Raw genomic sequence first — 24,120 nt, 5'->3', positions numbered from 1 at the left:
CCAAAGATATAGAATAACAAAACATTTAAAACTAACTTCAAGATGAAAAAATAGCAAAGCCTCCTTTAGAAGAAATTATACCCAATCTCCTAATTATCTTGCACTGAAAAAACACCCCCTTTAATATCAAATGAAAGCTTTACAGACAAACTAATTTGAGGAAGATATGAAAGATATTTCTTTATCAAAGAAGATATGAAAGGGCTGGGGGAGAGGGAAGAGGACAATTTTGCTTTGCAAAATTCACCGTTAAGCTGTCAATGCACAGACTATAAAGCCTCTTCTGCCTGGACTATTCTAATTCAAGACACCTAGGAGTTACTGCAGGAACTGGGCATGGGTTTTCCCCTCACCTCAATCACCCTTTACTGCCTGAAAAAGGGATGGCGAGCCATTTTGGGAAGCAGGTGCCTGCAAACTGCAAGACGAAAGAGAAGGTCTGTAAGGAGGGGGAGGAGCCTTTGCTATCGAATTATCGCTGCCTATTAGGAATGTGTTATTGAGGCACTGTAAGACGGCTGAAGCCCAGGCCATTGCCTTGTTCTGTAATGCACTGAACACGTAATTTCAGTCATAGCAAGTGGAGCCTGCTTGTAATTAAACTAACATCTGTTGATACTTAATCCATTTATTCAGCTCCTAATACATGCAAGCTTTCTGCATTTAATCTCTTATCCATGAGGATGTTCCTTGACCTGTACTTTGGCATTAGGCAAGCCAGTGTTGACTCATCGTAAGTATAACCAAGTATAACCTTAGGTCTCCTGTGCTTTGGAAATGAGTATTTGCTCTGGGATTCATATTTCCAGTTTAACAAATGCTACAAAGCTAGAAGTTCACCTTACTTGTCAGTCTCTTATCAGTTGCCCACTTTCTAATAGAAAGATGGCATTCTTCCCCTAGCCTTCACAAATTGCATTCCCTGATCTCCAGTACTAATAGAAAAGCAACTAAATTCCAATAGACAAAAACATATATGTAGTTTCTGTACCCTGTAGCACATCAGCAAATTAATACAAATAAGGGGGTACAAGGGGATAAAGTAAATTCTGTTTGGATTTTCATAAATTTTATATTCTTGGATGAGGATTTCTCTCCTGAGCATCTTCCTTTACACATATTTGCCAGAGGACTTTTGTAAGTATGTTTAAAGGTTAAGCTTTAATTCTATTTTGGTTTGAGGGCTCTTTTGGTAAGATGCTACATAAAATGAGAAAAGATGACTACAACAAAGACAACTTAGGCAATCAGCTCATGATGCACAAATACTGTTCAAAATGGAAGCCACCACAGCAAGAACAGTCAAAACACCAACTCAGGATGAATAAATATTTTGGAAAATAAGTGAAAGATTTCTGAAATTCTATGACAGTGCTCATAGCTCATAAGCTCATAGTTCTCAGAACATTATTGTGAACAATAATAATAAACAATAAAGTGCTCATAAGCTCATAGTTCTCAGAACATTATTGTGAACACTCTTACCCTATTTCTAAAATTACATAAATAGCACATAACAGTTCACTGTAATTGTTAATGAGACTATATACACCAGGAACTATGAAAATTCCATTTTGCAAATGATTAAGTACAAAAGAAAGAACATTCAAAATTAGGGACAATTACTTGGAAGTTCTTTACCTCAAAAGATATGCCCCACTTTCATACTTTAAAGAAGAGTAACAATTCAATTGCTTTTCTTTTTACCTTTTTTCTCTTTCTTTTTAAAATGTTTTCAGTGAACCTTCCAGTACAAATGACTATGGTCATAAGCCCACAGAGAGCCATTTGAACAGGTGGGAACATGTTTGGAAAAGTTACTAGATTACTTGCACCTGCAAATTATGCACTGAAAATAAACATATGGCAATTCAGCTTTCCACTACAAACCCCACTCCCCCAGAAATTTTCAGGTAACATATGCATTGTACGTTCATATTGTGTTTCCAAGTACACAGCTGAAATATGGGAAATTTTCTCTAAGACTGGAAAATGTGTTTAACTGCTCCACATCTATATGAAGTTCCTATGGTCTTAAAATACACATGTGAAAAAAAAAGGAAGGCTTTTATTGAAAGCTTTTTTTTAATGCTTTTATTAAAATTAATATTAAAAATAATAAAATCAATATTAGTCTTGATACAAAATCTCAAGTATTTGTCAGAACTGTGCCCCTAGACTTTTACAAGAAATTTCTGCCAATTCTTGTCAAAATATATGTCGAATACAACTTTGATGTACATTGCAATTTCATAGGACAGTGATAAACTACAAACGCAAACAAGGGTCAGGCTGAAAAAGGCAGTTTATTTTTGTACTATGTAGCAGTAAATACATTTTTGAACTTTAAAGATGTAATATTTAACTGAGAGACAGTGCAGCAACTAAGGGAACACTTTGGTGTAGTTCCAGCAAAAGTCTGGAAGATGCGCAGAGGTGCACACAGTACCCATTCTACCACTGCACCACTCCTTATTGTATTACAGCCAGTGACAAGAAAGCTATACCCACCCACTGGCCACCCTGTAACAGCTCTAACACCACAGACTATCTACCTGGTATTCAGAACAAGAGCAAAATTAGTTTCATTGCCCCAAAGGGAGAGTTTAGGCCATTCTACCCTGAAGAGCAAACTATTCAGAAAGATTCAAGGTGGGAACAAACCTATTTTTAAGAACAACTTATAATGATGTCGACCGACAAAGTACTTTTACACTGTTGCTTATATAAGTGATTTTAAAACATAAATTTCAGGCTTACATTATTGAAAGACAGAACTCTGAATCCACAATGAAACCTAACCTCAACAGATTTTTCACAATGCCAGCCCCAAACACAACATTCATGAGTAAATATATATCTATATAAAGAAAAGTCCTTTTAATCAAAAGTATTTACTTTTCACATTTATATACTCGCATACAGAAGTTTTTTTCTGTTGGGGAAGAAAAGAGGCAGATTCACACAGAACATCCCTTGGAGTTTTAAAAGTCTACCACATGTTATATTTCTTAACAAAATCAGGAGAGTTGACACTAACGTGCCTACATGATCACAGTGCTTGACAGGGTCCAACTAGTTAAGCACTAAGTAAAAGTGTCTGCATTCAGGAGGTTTGAATTAAAGAAAGAATTTAGGAAGACTTATTTAAGGACAGTTCTGCTCTGTAAATACGGTAGAACAGACCAGCCCTTGTGTACAAATTTCAAGTCTTGTTAAAAAAAAAAAAAAGTTCTGAATTTATAGCATTTTCTTCCAAATGTTTCTCCCAAAATCTTTCCTTTTTTTTTTTATTCTCTGAAAAAAATATACAAAAAATATATTTATGTCATAGAGACTTACCTCCTGAATATGTAACCAACCTCAGATAAGCAAATATACTGGACAGAAATGACATCAAAAACATGAAACAAGAAAAAAAAATCCATCTGCTTATTCATTCTCCAACAAAGAAAACAAATTAAAGAAAATATCATTAATATTGTGAATACCGAGGAAAAAAAATATATTGGACTAGTGAACATGGTTCGTTAGCTTTACTTTAAAACTCCTCGCCAAAGTAACATGGCTAGAGCTCTCCCAGCACCAAGGACTTGGCTTTGCAGTACTTGTATGCACACAGAGGAAATCAGACGGCCACTCAACTTTCCAACTCAAATTCTGCTTTCTGCTCCTGAATGATAATCAATGAAGTGAAATTATAGCCAAGGAAAAACTCAGCTTGGTGGTCAGCTATTACCCCAAGCTCTTGGGGCTGGAAATGCTATAAAAGGCACCGTGCTTGCCCAAGCAGAATGAGGGGGAGAGCAAATATTTTGCCTTGTTCTCTAGCAACCCTTGTGGTTGACTTTGAAGCAATCAGACCATCTCCACTGAGAAATCCTGCATGTGTAGGACCCTTCAGTCCTTTATTGCAGGAGGGAAACCCTGCCTGCTGTGCACAAAAAGAGAAATAATGAGTCTGGATGAGGATTTTCCCCAACTATTTCTTTAATTGTTAATGTGCCTGGGAAGGTTTTCTTTTCAGGTGCTTTTCTCAGGTAATTCATTCATGCCATCTGTCAGCACCTTCTACCACTTCTAAATGGCAGGGTAAGCTGTTAGCACATAGAGGTGCACAGCTGCTGATGCCACCTTTGTTTTTGTTCCCCCTGGAGGAAATGGGAACATGCCAGCCCCACAATGCAGCAGGTTAGCAATGACAGCATGTAAATAGCCTGCATAATGTAAGAGCCACACATCTGACAGCTCCACTAGTCATTCGGTGCCGTTATTCAGCAGGTCTGCAGCAATATATTTTACTGGTATTTTTATTGCCATCATGATAATTTAAGCTTGGTGAAAAGCTCCTCTGTCAGAAAGAGGAGATCGGTCTGAACTAGCCTAAGCCAATAACTACACAGATTTAAATAAAATAGTATCAGCAGCCGGAAAGAAAAAAAAACTTTGGGTGGAGTTCCCCATAAAAATCTTCATCTTCTTTTAATTTGAGGCATGAAAACCATTAAAATAATAAAGATCAATATAACTGTGTACACTGGGGGAAACTTTTAAGAAGTTGTTTAATCTGTTTAAATCAAGAGGTCAAATAACCTCTATCACCGATACTGGAAGAATTAATGAATAAAGCTCATCTAGTAGCAAAGATGTCTAATTAGCTCTTCCATCAGGAGGCAGAGTGTAAGAGAGCAGAGCAAATATATAAGAAAAAAAAAGACCATCATCAGGCATTTTTTGATTCTATGCGAAGTCTTGCAAACAGTCCTGAAGGGAAGAAAAACAGACACAGAAAGGTAGAAAACTCAACTGCAGGTTTACAAAGCCAGAACATAACGTTGTTCTGAACCAGCCTAGACAATTGCAGTAAGTCTTTGTTATTATTTCATCTTCACTACAGTGGCTGATAATATATTACACAGGAAACAAATTAAAACAAGGATTAAAAGTGTAAAATGGAAGTGCCCAGAGTAGTGCTGGAAGTACTTTCCAGCTGCAGAAAGGTTATTAGCAGAGTTCCTCAAGGACAGATCTTGGCATGGGTCTTACTATTTTTTTTTTTTTTACTTGACCTAGCAATTAAAAATATGAGTGATACTGAAGCTTGCTAATAACATGGAGTTGGGAGGCACAGTCAACACGAAGAAAAATCAGCCTCCCAGAAGAACTGCATGCTGCTGAGGACTGAAAGAACAGGAAGGGGATTACACTTAGTAATACTAGAAAAAAGAAAGGCTACATACTCGGCACTAAAAAAACAAGGAGGTGTACATGGCGGCTAGGTGGCTATAAACAACAGTGTTTGCTCTATGAGCAGATCAAACAAAACCAGTGTGACAAAGCTAAACTGGAAGAGAGTAAAAACTAGCAGACAATTTTACTGCTGCAAGAGACAGGAATGCCATTATACCAGCCAGTGGTAAAACCCCATCTGGACAGGTGTACATAGTTTTGGTTATTCTTCTTCAACCCAGAGTAAGGCAGAAGATTATTAGAAAATTTGCAAAACCACAAAAGAGCTCAAATTGTTTCACCAAGCAGAAGATGGAGAGAAAATACCGTGTGTCTGGAAACATAACAGGCAAGAGAGTAAAGCCATGAGCAAATGGGGAACAAAAGCTATTTATGCTAAAGGAATATTTTTGCATAGCAATAAAAAAGGCACAGGTTGGCTATGAATAAATTTTCTTTGGAAGTTAGCAGGGTCTGACCATGGCAAGAGTGATGGAAGGCCTGGAAAAGCATTCCCAAGGAACATGGGAGAAGGACACACAAAAGTTTGATTTCACAGTGGAGTTGGGTCACATGGAGTCTCCATGTGGAGACCATGTGCTGCCTCAGTCTATGTTAGCAGAACACACTTACGAATCAGAAGGTTCATAAATAAATGAGTTTTGTGCCTGGTCTAGTTCAAATGTATCTAAGAATGCACAAAGGGAAGAAGGGTGGTCACAAAGTACATCTTACGTGCAGTAATGATGCGCAAACTGACATAAAATAACAGATGACATGCTTGAGGAATCAGGAGAGAAAGAGTTTTCCTTTAACTATTTATTTATTTAGTTATATTGGCCAAAAGATGTGCTGATGTTTTAGCACAGGAAGATTCTCTCTCTAAGTGTACCAGGTTATCATGGCTTTGTTTAATGTACCGTTGCTCGCAGTAGTTCCTGGCACTTCATGCATTTTTCATAGCTCTCTGTTTCTTGTTAGTATATACTGTATTCCTGGGAGAGCCAACCAAAAGGGCACTTAGTTGTGACTAGCATTTTGCAACTTTATCTTAACAACACAACCAGTAGCAAGGACAGCACCTTGTGAAAGCCTAACAAGACTACAACTTATTTGTGGTGAAGGAACATGACAGCTTAACAGCGTTTCAGAAGAACAGATGTAAATACAATTTTCAGTGCCTAACCACAGAGGCACTGATAACCCAAATGTAAGGGTTTTTAAAAGCACATTTCATTCCTTTCTTGTGCACACAAACATACAAGCAGTTCTATGAACATCCATTAAAACATGTTAACACCATGCTTCTACAAGCAAAACCAGTTACTATACAAAAGTAAATGTCATCATTCTGCATCCATAATTTGGTATCTAGCCTTAAAATTATTTTTTTTTAATATACAAAATGAGACTTTCACAAGCAAAAAAAAAAAAGAATGGATAGAGCAGTGAAGGAGCACCCTGACCCCACAGACAGTTGATTATGAGGCACTCATGTCAAGCAAATGTGAAGATGCATTACTCCCGTTTACATAAATCCTTCCCTTTCAAAGCTTTGTTCCTCCTTTCTGCCAAATCAATAAAATCCCTCTGCCACACTTGTTGACTTCCCCCAGGCAGTTGCTTTCACGTTCTTGCTCTCAATGTCAGCATAAACTTACCTTTTCCTCCATGTACCTCTGGTCCCTGACTATGCACCTTCCACTTCACACAGAGTGGAGAAATCCTTTCCTTCTTTAACAGGCTGCAGCCTTCTCCATCAGAAAAAAATAGGATAACCATTAGTAAATCTACTGTCAGATATCCTTGAACAAAACAGGACAATTAAGATACACAATTTGGCACTTTTGAAAAATCAAGGCAATTTGTTTTTCATTGCTCAGCTCTGTCTGGTTTAAACCTAAGTCCAATTTGAAGTTTTGCATGTATCAAATCAAAGCAACATGTTTAGGGAAAACTGTTCTAAAGAGCCTGTGCTAGCATTCACAGCACTTCTAAGAGAACAGTTACAAAGAAAGAATGAAAAAAAAAAAAAAAAAAAAAAAGAAAACAGCAATTTCTAGCAGACGTAGCTTCCCAGTAGGGACAAGGCTAAAGAGTCCCAAGAGCATTGCAGCCCTAGCTGCAACCGTTTATGTCATTTCAGTACTTCACAATTGTCAAGATAAACATACTCCATTTTTCAAAAACGGTCTTTCAAAAGACACTCAAAGCAAAAAAATGTTTAAAAATCTTGCAGTTTTCCTTCCTCCTCACTGAAAAAAATCCCTCTTTAAGTTCTGTCTTAGAAAGTTCTTATTTTTAAAAAGTAGAAATGAGCAGGCAAAGTCAAGTTACAATTTTGAATTTTGTTAAGGAATCTTTACACAGACAGGAAGTGAAACAAGAGCTAAGAAATAAACAACTCTTCTCTTTCTGGGCAAGTAAATATCAATTAATTATTATTTTTTTTTTTAATATAGAAATCAAAGGTTAAGGGATGTCCAGGATTTTTCTAAAATTTGACTTCGTCCAGTGATACAATATGAGACACAGAACAAATGCCCTTGCATGTATTCTTTCAGTCAGTGTATGACAGCACCGTTTAATGATTCCTACATGTCCTGGAAGGAGAAAATTAAACACTTAATTGCTGCACTAGCACAAGGTCATAACCCAATGAGACATGAGATGACAAAGATAACGTTACCAAGAAAAATCAAGTTTCCTGAAAAATGTAAGAACGTAGTTAATTTATGAGAAGTATCTCAATGTTGTCATGTTTTTTATTTTAGACAAAAAGCTAAGAAAAACCATGCTTCTCTTCAAGCAAAAACTAAAAGACAAATCAGAGATGTTAAGACAAAACTGAGAAGATTCATCCCAAGACAAGCGAACCACTGAACATCGTTACTGGCTGCCTGCAGCTGATAAGACTATCCATGATTTTAACAAACCAGAGACCCGCTGACTCATTAAAAAAGAATGTGACACACTGGCTGACTGCCTAATTCAGAGCTCACTCCATCCAGCAATGTTGGGTTCACAGTGAAATACACTTAAAACGGAAGACTGGGACAATTCACCACTGCCTTAAGTGGCAAACCGTGATAACTCAACCTGCTGCCATGCCTGAATGATGCCAGAGCCAGGATCCCTCTCTGCTGAGGATGCAGCAGGGGCTGCTCAAGGACCACCAAGGACCCAGGGGCTGGGGCTGGAGAGCTGGGGAAGCCTCTTAGTGCAGGGACAGCCTCCACTGAGCTGATGGCCATGCACATCACCTCAGCCTTGGGCACTGAGACCTTGCAGCCATTGAGGGACCACCATCCTTGTTGGCAACAGTCCCCCAGCCCACATCTGCCCCATCACATGCAACACTGAGACCATGTCTCAGGGTCTGCATCCAGCCTGACATGGGAAGCAAAAGGTGGTCAGTTAGGACATTGCTCTACTTTGCTTTAAAAGCCGTCCCTCACATGGTGACGCACACTGCTACTTGGCCAAAATTTGAGAAACCACTCCTACAGTATCATAGCTGCTACCTCATTCTCTACTATTCATCACATAGACAGATGTCAAGGGGGGGGGGGGGGGGTGAGGAGGAGGGACAGCAGCAGGAACGCAGACCACTCAGCATCCTAGACATCTCCATGAACCACGGAGCCTATAAGAACATGTGACAGAGAGAACAGCATGATCAGGGACAGGGAAGAAAACCATATTTAGGAATATTTTTATAGTTTTTAGGTTGAAACAGAACCATACACTAGAACAATATACACTTTTTTCTCTACCTCCCCCCCCCTTCCCCCACCTTTTTTTAATGCAAACTAGAATCAGTTGATTCCCAAAAGAGGTTGGTCTGTACATCAGCTCAGCTTCAATGAGTGAGAGTATTTACCAGGAATCCTTCCAAAATTGCAATTATCTTTAGTAAAAGCACATTACTCTGAACCACACTAGAGACTGATGTGTCACAAAACCGGTTCACCACCTCCAGAGTAACAACCTTCTCCACTGAAGTCAAAAAACAAACCCAAAATTCTGAATTCCATCCTCGACAATTTCCAGATAGGTGTGTTTCCCCTCCTCTCCTTCCAGCACCACCTCATATTCGTCACTTTTGACTTCTCCTCTTAGGTACCTGATCATTTCAACTCCAAGCCTTCCGAAGCTCAGCAAGTCTAATCTCTGTTCTGGACTTACATTGCTGTTTTGATTGCCAGTTGATTTAAATGCCATTTTTGGTTCTCTATTTCTGAACCCCTCCTGCTATATTCAGTCTTCTATGGAAATCCTGTCACTTCTTTCTGTGTCACTTCTAGAATCCACACATTCTTGCTGGCCACCATTACTAAAATCCTTTTTTCAGCCTGTTTTTTTTTTTTTTTTTTTTTGGTGGTGGTGGTTTTGTTATCCCAGCTAGTCTGGTTCACTGTCTTCTTTATCCTCCTAGCATACTCCTAAACATCATTCTTCTCTTTGAACCCATCAACACTTTTTCTTACTCTTCAAAAATCAGACAGTCAATTCTTTGCTCTTTTCTATAAACACCTTCTACCCCTCCTACCACATCTCTTACCCTATTTTTCCCTTATACTCATTCTCTGTACTTTCACCTTTCATACTCCATTTGCCTTCTTTCCTGCTCTTCACTTAACTGCCCTTATCTGCCTGCCTTCAAATCCTTCATAAAATGGGCTTAAAATACTCTGAAACACATGATCCAATTACAATCACATTATTATATAATTATCTTTCTCATTAATGATTCTCTCCTGTGACAACGTTCAGTAGGTCAGTAAATTACACTCCATTTGTATTTTTTCAAATGTAACTCAATTTGCTTCCAGTGAAGGTGACTGTTTTTCTGGAGCATAACCAACACAATCACCACAACCCATAGTTTTTTCTTAAAAAGGGCACAGCTCAAAAGCAGACCAGCTCCCACACAAAGGCATGGGGTTTCTAAAGGAGAAAGGCAAAATGCCAGAGTTACAGCTTCAGGTGAGAGTTTACTGTTCTAAAACCTGTCCAAAACAATAGTAATCCATTTTGGTTCATATTAATACCTTGATCCAATATGGTTCTTTGCAAAAGAGCCTCACAGAGAAAAAATAATAATTACACACACACCAGTAGATAAATATGATTAATTTCTGTATACATTAATAGCAAAGAAAATCAGGTACAATACTTATGTAAGTACAGGACACATTACTGTATATCAGCATGTACGCTAACATCCACCACAGAAAACTGGCTGTAGGTCAGGAGGCACTGGTCCTACTTAGTCAACCTCTTCAGGCAAAGTCAAGTAATTGTTTCCTTATTATTGCCAAAAAGATCAAATAAGCTTTGTTCCATAAACAAAAGAATCTGCCAGGGCACATAACGTTAGAAGGATACAAAATATCTATCCCCACACAAAATCACACAATATTTTACCAAGGACTAGGGAAATCTGCATACCTTTTACCAAAGGACTTTAATTTCACCCTCCAGGTACTTTAAAATGATCTTAAATGGCTCCTGTGTGCATTCATGTCCCCTCTGGATAATTTAGAAAAGAAGCCATTCCCACCACCAGACCCAATTTTTTTTTCTCATAGTCCTAATCCCATTTCAGATTTGTGCATTAAAAGAAACTACTTTCAAGTTACCAGAATTCCATCAGCATACCTAACACATTTGAGGCCGTCTCACTTTCTCTCCTGCCCGTTAAATAATTAGAGGACTCTGATTTCTCTTACAGGAGCATCATTTAAATTATTAGGACACAACTGTTTGATACTAGACTTTTCAGTAATTTTGACTCAAAGAAACCAAGCCTATCACATCCTTGCTATAATTATTTTCAAATTACAACACTGTTCAGATAGCACTACTCACTCTATATTTGACTAACGTCGTTTCCAAAAAAAGAAGACCTATGGTTACTGCAGGATGCTGACCACTCAAAATGCACAAGAAATCAATGCAAGATACAAAGATTTAAATACTACAAGGTCAAGGTTATCATAACACTTTTTATGTTACCTCCACCTTATTAGTGATTGATCTTTTAGAGGCAATCTAAAAGTACAATTAGCTTAATTACACTGTAATACAGAACTGACAGACTGGGAGCTGGGCTGAACTGCAATGAAAGATTCAATCTTCACATGGTTAATAACAAAAACACATAAAAGATAGTGCAAAGGAGGATATTAAATGATGGAGGCAATTTGCTTGGGTTTTTGTTCAGAACACGCAACCTCCCTGAGGGCCCTGAATCTGCTATTGTGGATACAACCAGACAGGAACAGCTTGGGGAGGGAAAAAAAAAAAAAAAAAAAAAAGGCTAGCAGTGTAGCAATGAAGGCTATTTTGCCAACCCAAGGGATACTTTCCTTCTTTACAAGGAAAGCAAATTTTACAGCCTTTAGCTGGCTGTAAGGGTGATGTTTTCTACCAGGATTTTTTTAAAAAATGACATGAAACAAACAACTTCACTTTAACATGCTAACAACTCTACAAATAACAGATATTATCTTCTCCCATGGTTTTGATTAACCACTTCATGAAAGACACTTTCATTCTCTTGTGCTTAACATTGCACTCCCAATATCTCCTTCTCTACTGTACACACCCATGACATCATTGACATCTTACAATAACCACAGACCACTACTGTTGACTTCAAGGCTGAATATCAAATATTTCTTACTCTGAGTATAAAGAACAATTTAATTAGATACACGCATACCACAGGAATGAAGGTAATGACAAGCTGATGATCATTTACCTCAAGTTATATACCATAGCAGCAAGAACTGTTTCTTTCCCATTTTATGTTTTCCTCTGTTTTGCTCAACTTTGTTAAAATGAGATGTCACATTACATGTTACCTAATTCAAGGATTGAAGACACTCACCTATCTGAGTAACCTTCTGGCATTTGCAGCATTTGTTCTTGGACAATTGCCTAGGGGATCATGACTTTAAAAAAAGAAAATAATAATATTTAAAAAATCTGTACTGTACTTTAAAGAATCTTCCAAACTGAGAAATGATGTTTTAAAATCAGTTAAGCAATCTCACATGTACCTATCTTGGCTACCAATATCAAAATGTCAAAGACTAAATCTGTATCAATTCTAGTCAAAAACTGCTACTAATAATAAATTACTTGAGCACATTTAAGTCCACTATCTCAAGCAAAAAATATACTGTTTTATATGTGAAAATAACATATGTTTGATTTATCTTATTACCTTTAGTAGAAATACACATTTATTAAATGCTGTTAGCCAGCGTGTTCCTTCTGCCAGCGATAAAGGATTTGACTCACTCCTTATACACAGATCTGGGTTGGAAATGGGAAACTTGTCTGATTTGCAAAAGGGATGGTTATCCCCGGGCAAGCATGATTCAGTAAATTACATAGAGTCTGGAATTTCTGAGTGTCAGGAGCATCTTCTTTAGCTCTTTTTCTACTACGGCACGCTAGAATAGGCACAAACACTATTTGCTATAACATACAAAATATTTGAACATACTTTCATTTCTACAATTGTTATGAAACTCTAAAACTAAAATTACCAGTATTTCTCTAACACTTTTTAAAATACAAACCTATTTTTATATTACCCAGTACATGCAACTTTAAAATGTTTTCTACTTAGGAAAGAAGGCGTTCTCACAAGAAAACCACTTTGACCAAGGGGTGAAATAAATAGGTTGATAAATTAGGCAGCCAAACTAAAAAAAAAAATAAAAAAATAAAAAAATTGAGTGACGCTGCTGCAAATATAGTATGTATTTTATTTGTACTGTTGTGAAGGTGGAGGTTAATCTCTTAACAAAGAGAAGGAGCAACAGATACAGACAGTGAAAAATGCAAATACTAAGCTACAGGGTAACATGAAGATGTTTCCCACAATAATGATAGTTAACAGCACAAATAGCCCTCAGGAAAGTCATCTGTGCTGCCACAAGTATACGACATCAATTATCGTTCTCCATATTGAAATTATCCGTTACCTAAGGGCAGACATGTATAGAACAGCAGAAGAGCCAGCAGCTGCATGCAACTTGTAACTGCACTAACTTGCCTTTTACCAACTAAAGGCTAGCTATGCTACGTGCAATGAACAGTTCCAAAGTTCATACGGTTAAACTGCACCTTCTCCCGTGCTTGTTTTAGAATGAAAGAGATCAGGGGAGGAGGATTTCCGATATACACTAGGCAGACCCTCCAAAGGCAGCATAGTTAACTAAACTGCAGTCAAAGAAATACATAAATCTTGCAGTTAGTTTTCAGGCAAAAATTTGGCAGCAGTTCATTCTAGTGGACCTATAAAACCCAATACGACAGATTCAGTGAATGATTAGCACGTAGTGTTTCATATATCCAAAGCACAAGCCAGCTTTTCAAATACTTGTTTCAAAATTGCAACCCAACAGGAAAATAACTACTGCTAGAAGTAATTTGTCAATCTTACATGAGATGGAGATCATCTAGGAGAAAAGAATGCAATACAGAAACATTCTGAACTGATTTTTTCCTGTGGTTTTGAAACAAATTAGCTGTCAGTGATTTGCAGAATAACAAGAAATGCCGACTAATTAAAAATACTAAAGTATGTGAGCATGATTGCTAGGAAAATAATGCCAATAATTTACTGGCTACTTAGCCCATTTCATTCTGCCAGCATGGGACAGTTCTAGAAGCTGAGAAGAAATGGTGTAGGTCTTCTATTAATTAATCATTCTGTTCATTACAAGTCAGTGACAGATGACTGTGCCAATGTTACAGAATAACATTCATTAATAACCAGTACTTCCAGCTGAGAAACATACGTTCCACTTTTTTGAGCCATTGAATGCATATTATATGTGTTAAGATACAGCAAATTATGTCCTACAGATACTAGCTGTGGCTATATGCCTTTTTTTTTAATATAATTTATTTATTTTTAAAACTAAGAATGAAAAATGGGACTAAGAGGTTTGAGGTACCAGTGAGTTTAGAGAATGACTGAAGAAACAGTTCCTCACAGCAGTATTTCCATGAGTTGCTGCTATACAGTTTGGAACCAAAGCCCAAAAGCCAGAACCAGGACAGCTTCGAGAAAATGCTTAGGCATCTACTTCCATGGGAGGAGAGAGACTTTAGGATTTACTGTAAAGGCTAAATACTTTGCTCCTTAAATAAAAAATGAGACAGAAAAAAATCCTACAAGTTCTGTCTGGGTACAAATGCTGACTGTTCAGACGTAATATCCAACACCCATTTATATTTATATCTTACAATCCTTTGATCTAAGCTTATGGGTTAGTTTGTTTCTTTGACTGTTTGTTTCCTTTTGAAAAACAATACAAACGGTCACTGTCTAGTTTCTCTTTCTTACATTCAAGCAAGGTGAAACATATTTGGATCACATCTGCCTTGTGACATTCAACATTAGCTACTGGGCTCTACCAACAGCAGCAGAGCCAAGAGAAGTTATTATTCCCCTCTACTCAGTCTTCATTAAACCACTTCTGGAGTACCTCATCCAAGTTTGGCCCACATCAGGACAAGAAACATGTCGATAAACTTTAACAAATCCAAGGAATGGCCCCCAAGACAGTCGGGGCTGGAGCTTAAAACCATTTGAGGAGAAGCTGCAGGACCATGGCTCATTCAGACCAGAAACAAGATAGCTTTGGGGGCACCTCATAGCAACCCCTATGGGAATGTTATAGAGATGACAGAGCCAGCCTCTTTACTAAGGTGTATACTGAGAGACAAGGACCATAAACGAAGTCAGAAGGCTATGGATATGAGGGAGGAAAGAAAAAAAATGTGTTTGTGAGAATAATTAAGCACCAAAAGGTGTTGTACACCTCCACTACTGGGGATTTTCAAGACCCAACAAGAAGAAGGCCTGAGCAACCCAGTTTAAATTCAGTGTTGACCCTGCATTGAGCAGATTGGAGAAGAGACCACCTGAGGTCCCTTCCAGCCTGAAAGGCTCTGGGATGCTGCAAAGAGAAGAACACAGAGACAGAGAGGAACCCATCCCATAATCACCCCAGAAACCTGGTAGGGGAGCAACCTCAACTGCTTCAAAAGAATGTGTGAGAAACCCAAACTGAATAATTAAGGAGAATACTATTCTAACTCCTCAGAACAGATGCTGGTTTCAGTGACTTATTTTATACAACTGTTACATTCTTATTTCAGTGTATTTTGACAATGACTAACATGGTTAACTATGCAGGCAGGATACTCTGGTAATAAGATGATTATTTTCCTTTCAGTTTGCAATGTTGTGTAGTGTTGGAACAATCCTACTATATTTATGTTTCAAGGGCAACAGGAAAATTGCTTCCTCCACAGAGGGAAGAAACAAATGGAATTCCCCCAGATAGAGTAACTGGGAACAGAGACGGCAGGAAATAACCAGATCTCCTCCTTCTGCATGTCTAGTGATTCTACTTCACCATCTGGGGCATACCAACAGCCATCTCAGAGCTCCTGCCACTTCCTTCCTATAGCCAGTATAGCTGTCTATTTGTAGGAAACAAGTTTCATGCATTGCCTCTTTTTGCATTTTAATGTGGACCTCTGTACAGAAAGGAATAAGTTGTTAAATTATGAGACCAACCCTCACCTCTAGATCCTGAAGATGGCACAGTGGGTCTGTCTTAACACTCCTCAGTATGTCCACATGCTACAATAAAAAGGGAGTAGGTACCAGGAGTGGCTTATTAAGGCTTCCAAAAGTTGACAGTGGCTTATTTCATATAAGCCTATCATATCGTAAAGCAATTTTTGTCTACAATTGCAGTGGTATAATAAACTGCAAGGGTCTGCTTGAACACATTTTGCTTTCAGAAAATAAATGAGAAACTTATTTGTAGAGGTCTTTGACCAACTGTGATGCTGTACTTGCAGACAACAATGAAAAGCTGTGAGAAAGTTTTTGATGTTTACATGCACTAATGGGCATGATGATCAAGTTTGTTGATTCAGTTGAGTGAAAACAAATGGATGACAGGTTGAACACTACAGAAGAGTATTTTAAGATGCATTATGTCACTAAAATTGTATATATACATAGTATTTCTTTTAGCATGGTTTGCCTTAGAGTATACATCTACACAATGTGTTTCCAGGTCAAATAATATATAAATCACAAGATCAGAACTTGGGGAATAAAATTGTAGTGGGTCAAGATATAAAATATGTCTTGAAATATATATATAAAATTGGATCAGCTTTCTTAGACATTGAACTTTTTCGATCACAAAAGCATTACTTGCAGTAGAATAAGTGAGAATAAACATCTCTGAACACTATTCCTTCTAAAATTACAGGGCCCACCATTAAAAGGAACCACCCATCAAACAAGGAGATTAAGTCAATTATTGGATTCATTTTGAAAGGTGATGGGACCAAACTTAGGGCTTGTGTGGTGCAGAGTAAATACAGCTTTTGTGGCTGACTAGGCTTTTTCCACCCCTCCATCCATGTGTTTTCTGTGCTGTATCTTGGGGAACATGGAGGTTGTTTCATATGAGAGCAAGGAAACAGAGTGAAGCCGAGAGCTGAGCTGTACGATCTGCCACGCTAACAGCATGGCAGTAGACTTGCGTAAGGAAGGCTTTCAGACACACCTACACCCCAGGGAAATGAAAGGCCCTGTCCAGGCAGCATGAAGGGAAATATATTTTTGCAGTAATACGGACACATACAATATTGCCTAACAAAGGTCAAAGGTTCCAACCAACATACCCTATAGTAAGAAAAGCATGAAAGCCAAGGAAAAAAAAAAAAAAAGATGTGTCACACTAGGCAAAAAGTAGAAGCTCACTTATCATTGAGGTAAAGCACTAAGAGTTCCCCTAATCAACAAATGTACAAAAATGGTTCATAAAATATCTTTAAAACCATAGGACAGGCTTTTATTCCATTCTGTTAGCAGGGGAGACCTGATCAGAATGCAAAAGAAAATCACCAGCAAGGTCAGAGAAAATGTAACATCAAGGCCTACACACAGGTTTATAGGAAAAAAAACATGGTGGAAAGAATGAACTACGGAGATCACAGTTTTTCTAGTTAAAACTTATTTTCACAATGTGCAGTACCACACATTTTTTTTTGTTTTTGTTTTTGTTTTCCCCCCTTAGCTTGACAATGAAAATTTGGAAGAAAGTGCTAATTTGATTTTCATGTTACCAGAAACTTTGTTTTTAAGAACAGAGTAATAGCACTTATCTAAAGCAATTTTTAAAAAGCTGTTTATTGATTTTTTTTTTGTTCAATTTAGAGAAAATAAGCTATGGAAGCGGTATATATTACTTACGTAGCACTATACTGTAAATATACATGCCTAGCACTTAGCTAACAAATTGGAGACATGGGCCGTGCTCTTTGTTTTCCAAATTAAGCAGTAATTTGACATGTTTTAAATGTCTGAAGAAGAAAAGGAGAAGGAAGAATAAAAAACCTCATGCAGCTTCTCTGCATGGTGGCACATGCATTACAATGTATTTTCATTGACACACAACATGACAACCTGAAAAAAACAATATGATCTAGCACTTTAAAAAGTTATAAATATTTCTCTATGAATTTCTACACAGAAACATAAAATTATTGCTATCAAAGAAAACATTGATGTTATCAATGGCTCTTGCAAAGGTGTAGAACGGAATTCTAATTCTTTGCTTCCAGTGGAAAGTATACTCCTTCTAAAAGGTACCCTGCAATACACATATCCCAGAAAGTGATCCAGTCTCTGACAAAGTTTCAAAAGGTTAAAACATGTAGTTTCTTTCAGGTTGTCATCTTGTAGAAGTGGATGCAAGTATCTGTGTCACAAAAATGTAGTGTTATTAGGAGTATAATATGACAGGTCTTCAAATTCTAGACATTGAGAGGAGGACCAATGAATTGAAACATGTTTCAGCAATCACATTACAGCTATGAATGCCATCTGACAATACTCTCATAGAAGGAGGCCAACAAAATGACAACATGACCTAACATTTATTTATGGCTATAAAAGTTTTCTACATAAATCAGAATTTATGGAAGACAAATTTCCCTCACTTGCCTTTGGCTTCTGAGTCAATCTATTCTCAGCAGCTAGGAAAACTGCTATTCTGGAAGATGTCATAAAAAGCCACAAGTATAACAAGGGAAGAAAAACACAACACACAAAACAGGTGCAGCGACCATGCAAACACTTTTCATGTTCCAGACATTTTTCAATATATGACCATATATTAAAATGAAATTCAGAGTAAATGTCGCTGTACTTGCTTGCAGGTGGTTTGCTGAACAATCAAACCAACAATACCGGTGATAAAAACAACACTATACTCAGCATTACTTTTTACGATGGAAGATTTATCAATAGAGACATACCTTTTGCCTCTCCAGCAGGCTTCACTGAGCATTCCTTTCTTAGCCTTTGCAACCTCTTCCTGCTTTTAACAAAAGTTCAACCAAAATTTAAGGCTAAACTTACACTAACATCTTGGATTACATGACTTCTAGCAAGAGGCATTCAACCAAATTTGTTCCACATATTACTCAAGAACTAACTTCTTTAATAGTGTATCTTCTACCAAAATAAAACATCAGCGTGCTGTTTATTGAATGGTATTAGCATGGCTAGGGACAAGACAGCGTTTGTTTAGCATCTCCTGGCCCACGCAGATACTTGTGTATCCTTCAGCACAGTGAGAATCCAGAGCACACATCCTTATCTCTTACGCAAATAATTTTCAGTCTCCCATGCAACTTCTGAACAAGGGGCAGAATTGACCCTCACTCTAAAACCACTCAAATATTTCAGTTTTAAGTTATGGTTCTGTCAAGCTACATTAACAAATTAGTGTCTTGGAAACAGTAGACAGAGTATGTAATGTCTACAGTCTTGTGCTTTGTAGTATTTTGCCAAAAGGGGAGTGATTAGGGTATCATTCACAAACACACAGACTCGCTTGAAGTTTTACCTCACTTCCAAAAGAGCTTCCAAACTGAAGATTGCATGAATGAGCTCAGAGAAGTGGTGCTACGCCGTGCTCTCTGATCACTCAAATTGTGAAAGCGTCATGTCCCAAAACTCTTTATTTATGGGGGCGATTTTAGCGTGATCTTCATCCTTTTCTCTTCAGAATTGGACTACTGATAGGAAACTCGGAGCTGTTAATTTCTACAGTTAATCTTAACAGTTGATTTTATGCCTTGCAAATGTTATTCTAAAGTGTTAGAGTAAATAGAACACTAGACTGTTGTTGATTTAACTGATTATACATACTTTTTCCCATCCAAAGGATTATTTACTGAGGCAACAAACTGAAAACGAATTAAAGAGTACTCCTTTTTATTCACAGCAGAGTTCACCCACGGAATTCATTGCTACAGGATATTCTCAAAGCTAACACCGCAGCTCAGAGTTAATGAAATACAAGAAATCGAGATACAAAATAGCAACCTTTATGTGACATTCGGGTTTTACTACTGCTTACTCAAGACAGGAAATGGACAGGTAAGACTCAGAAGAAGTCCATTAACTCAACCACATCCTGAACATAATGCATCAAAGGATACACTTCTCACAACACACCAAAATAAAGATACCGGATAATTCAGCTTGTTGGCTTTTTCTTTTAAATATTCAGAAGTTTAGCTGGTTCATCTGGCAAAACAACCCCCAGCATGCCAGTTCTTCTCAGCACAAGGATCAGCAGACTCTGCCACTCGTATTCCTGCCAGCAACACATGCACTTTTTCTGAAAACCTCTTATCGGTGTGCTGCTGCCTTCTGCCCTGCTTAGCTTCAGAGATCCATCAGGATGACAGCATGAAGAGCTGTGACCACCAGTAAAGTAATGCTGCAGGAAAGTATTTTACCCTACCTAACAAATTGGGATCAATTTATCAATTTAGTTACAAGTATTGACCAATCTGCTGCAGCACAGGGGAAAAAAAAAAATATATTTTACTAGCTTAGCAAAGTCATACTTAAGGTATCTTTAGAACTGCCTAAAGATATTATAAAAGCTTACACAATCTACTTGACCACACAGGCTTTTTCACTTATTAGCACTTGTTAACATAACTCTTCGTGATAGGAAGCACACAGGCTGTTTCTTGGAGCACTGCACTCCAACATAGTAAAGTAATGACAGGTATTCCTCACGTGAAGTTATCCTCAAAACAGGACGCTGCAGTTTCTGAACGACTATCATTTCAGGGTAACAAGAGAAAGAGAAGAAATGGAGAAAAGCTGGAGTGCAAGCATCCAGCAATTTTTCATGTGTGTGCAAAACGTTTTACTGCATGATGAAGGGGTGCATTATTTGAAGTCCCCCTCCGATACAACCCAATGAATGCTCTTCCTTTCCAGCAGTCCCTGTAGCAGTGCAAGCCACTCTGAAGCTGATCTGTGTTTGCCAGCATTTGCAGCTCCACTACTCCAACCAACATCCTGGTAAAGCTGCATGTGATGATTTTAGTGCTTTGGTGCTTAACACTGGTACACACTGTCCCCCAGCAAGCGCCATCTTGCACTTTGTCTCTCACTTTTTTGGACTTCTGGCAAATTACCTGAAATTACCTACACACGCACAAGTGCAATAACAGCATCGTTCTCTTCCCTGACCTCCGCCAAAAACGAGCCATCTGTTCCCACAACGCATACATTTCTGTCACCTCATTCCGCTTTGACTGATATAAAAACCAGACTATGGCTCAGTTTTGTACCTGCACTCCAAGTGACGGAGACGGAATGTGACACACAGCACAACTTGCAGCTGATACCTGGGCGCTCCAGCGTTACAAATAAAGGATTCAGCTGCTCTCTTCCGAATTCCTGCAGCCACATGGCAAGTTGCTTGCTTTCTCCAAGTAACTATACTATCAGCTGCCTCCCACTGATTTCCATGCCCAGGTTCAACACTGAGGAACAAGTCACCCACCTGGCCGACCCCAAGCTTGGCAAATTTGTAGGTTCTGTTAAATCTCACCTGAAATAGCTACAGAGAGATAGCGTGTGGTGCTGGCGGGCAAATGCTGCCTCCCTGCCCTCCCCAAAACACTTTTGTCTGGATCTTAATTGGCCTAAAATGGAAGCCACAGAGATTTAAATGGCATTTGCTTTTTGTGCACAAGAAAACCTAAGCCTGTGCCTACCAGCTTGGAAAATGTTGCTCCTGCAAGGCTGCATAAATTTCTTCCCCTTGACACCTTTCACCTGCTCCCATTGAACTAGGTAAATAGCAAAACTTCCTTTCATAAATGAAGCCAGATATATTTCTAAAACATCTGAAGAGGAGAAGGAAACTTAACAGCCATTTTAGGATCTCTTGTGCAAACTGGCATCTACATTTATTGTTTTTTTTAGCTCGCTACCCATTAAGTGCTTCCTAGACTTTTTGTTGATGTGACTAACATTTTTATGAGTGTTCTGGGACAGCAACAGGGTTTTAAAATGTAACAGGAAGTCTACGTGAATCTCTCTCATGCTGTTCTCTATCTTTCTTCTCAGTACACCATAATAAATATTCCCCACTATAACAACACAAATCAGTTTGGTCTTTCTTTTGCCCTATTTTCAGTAACTGGACAATTTAAGGAGTAACAAGCAGCTCTCTCACAGACTATGTGATGTTCATTTCAACTTTAAAAATACATCAGTAACTTTTAATATACACATATATGCATCTGTACATACTGTCACATACAATGCCACTACTCAAATTCTCCTCTAGTCCGAACGGTCCTGCATCGCTACTTGCTGTGTCATCACCTTGTCTTAACATCACCTCTACAGGCTGGCACATAAAAATCACTCCATCACCTGAAAACTGCAACACAACATCATATTGTACCACCGTTTTTAAACAGCCACCTCCAAGCACCCAAAAAATAATAATCAAAGCATGACATAGTTCACTGCCTCCGTGGACTTGCTTCAATATTGTGGAGTTGTCTGAATTATTCTGTCTATAGAAAAAGTGCAGAGTAACAACTCAAAGCATCAAAGCACACACAGAGGTACTACATTCTGATATACTCTTTAAATACATCGCTTGAATAGTATTTGCATACCTGATAATGAATCAGTACAGGTATTTCCCCTCCAAAGCTCTCATTAATACTTGTTAATTTGGCGACAGAAGCCAAAGAACTCTGAGCACTCTGGAACCGATTTTTACCTTCCAAGACAGAAAAAGCACCTCGGTCTACCTTGCCATGCTCATGACGCACATCTAACAATTGACTGCTTTTGAAAAAATATTGTATATGCTTTTAAAATGTTCAACTTAACACTCATTTATGGCCTGAGTAGATGATCATTCTGATTCATTCAATATCTCTCTGATGAATCACACTCATTGAAAGGAGAAATAAAAGCAATTCCCACTATCTACCAGGAGTTCAAAGATTTGGCTTGAAGAAACAAGTGAAAACTTCCAATTAATAGCTGAACTCTGTCTCCTACAAGAACTCTTTGAAGTATTTTCTTCTTACCTGCAGTCACTTACCAAACACTAATGCCTGTACTCAACCCCTAAAACAAACAAACAAACAAACAGATAAAAAGCACCACCACCACCACCAACAACAAAAATACACCATTCTCAAAGATCCTACAGTTCTTACCTCATCTTGGTCAAAATTCAAAAGCTCAGAAAAACAGTGCAACTTCTGGGAAGCGCTTGGGCCAGGCAGCTAGCTTACCAAAGCTGATTTGCTGTTAACATGCAATCCAGCAGCATCAGTCAAAACCTAGAGAAAGCTGTTCTCTCTGAGCGTTCTTTACTTCAGGCATCCCATTTGAAAATAATAATATTTTCCTTAAAACAAAACTAATGAATTGTGTGCAAAGTAAAACAATTGGAAGCAGAATAATTGAAAATTGTTTTCAAGTGATGTAAACCACAACTTTGTGGTTCAAGTCTTTATAAACCAAGGAAAGCAATTAGCAAAAGATTGTTCTGATGTTTTACTTCAGAGACAGACAAATCACGTTTTGCACATTTGAAGTTCATATGAGTAACAAAAAAGAACAAGGTGATGCCAACTTTTAAGGTTTAAAAAAAAAAAAAAAAAAAAAAGCCCACCACTTGCACCAAAAGCTCTTCTTCCCCCTTTTCCTCCCAGGTTATTATTTGTTTTTTCAGCATTGTACTACTACGACACAGGAAAATATCACATTGCACTAATCTTACTGAAAAAACAACAACAGATCCAAATCCCTGTCTTATTGCAGAGCACAGTACTTCATTTGCAAGGAAGTTTCACGATCCTGTGAGTTGTCCTTTAAGCTCTAGGTCCACATCAGACTGAACGTAAGATTTTGTCATGAAAATTACATGATGGTGGATCAATTTTGAGGTTGTACAGCTACAGGCAACTTTTCAATCTCCAAAGTCGTTCATTTTTCACATTTTAAATTTCCTGTCTTCACTAGCTGCTCAACACATGATTCTTGTGCTTTAAATGAACACATCTAGTCTACCCTGCACAAGATGATACTTCAGCACTACAGATCTGATCTTAAAACATTCTGACAATGAATTGTGTTTTCTCAATTACGTGATATTAATCCATGCTTGGAAAGTATTTTGTAGCAGCAAATATTGAATACTTTATTTTAAAAATAAATAAAATTAAATGCTAAGGTATCAAGGAATTAAAAGTATTAAACATTTTTAAAGACTCATATTTCAGTTTTGCAGATGTGTTATTTTTAATGAGTTTGCCCCAGCTGCTATTCCCCTCCACACACCTCATCAGGGCTCTCCAAGCTAGTTAGAAACCCAAAAGCAAATTCTACCACGATAAGAAACTACAGCAAGCCATCATTTTAAATCACACACACACAGGTTCTGAACAAAACGCAAAGCTCCACATTTC

At 37.9% G+C, this 24,120-nt stretch overlaps 1 protein-coding gene across 4 annotated transcripts in view; it reads right to left on the bottom strand.

Annotated features, from left to right (window-relative positions):
• Nucleotides 1-24,120, bottom strand: part of PIEZO2 (piezo type mechanosensitive ion channel component 2) — a 313,186-nt gene that overhangs the window by 286,705 nt on the left and 2,361 nt on the right. Inside the window, exon 1 of one of the 4 annotated variants that reach the window (XM_048077088.2) lies at nt 6,891-7,122. The exons of 1 other annotated variant lie outside the window; for it this stretch is intronic. In XM_048077088.2, coding sequence (XP_047933045.1) covers nt 6,891-7,011 — 121 coding nt within the window. In that variant the 5' untranslated portion in view covers nt 7,012-7,122. Of the gene's footprint in view, nt 1-6,890; nt 7,123-24,120 lie in introns of those variants that run through there. 2 more of the 4 variants (XM_066992759.1, XM_048077086.2) reach the window with 2 other exon arrangements.

This window comes from Anser cygnoides, chromosome 2 (assembly GCF_040182565.1).
Source record: "Anser cygnoides isolate HZ-2024a breed goose chromosome 2, Taihu_goose_T2T_genome, whole genome shotgun sequence".
Taxonomy (NCBI): Eukaryota; Metazoa; Chordata; class Aves; order Anseriformes; family Anatidae; genus Anser; species Anser cygnoides.
This window is presented reverse-complemented; position numbering and strand designations above follow the sequence as displayed.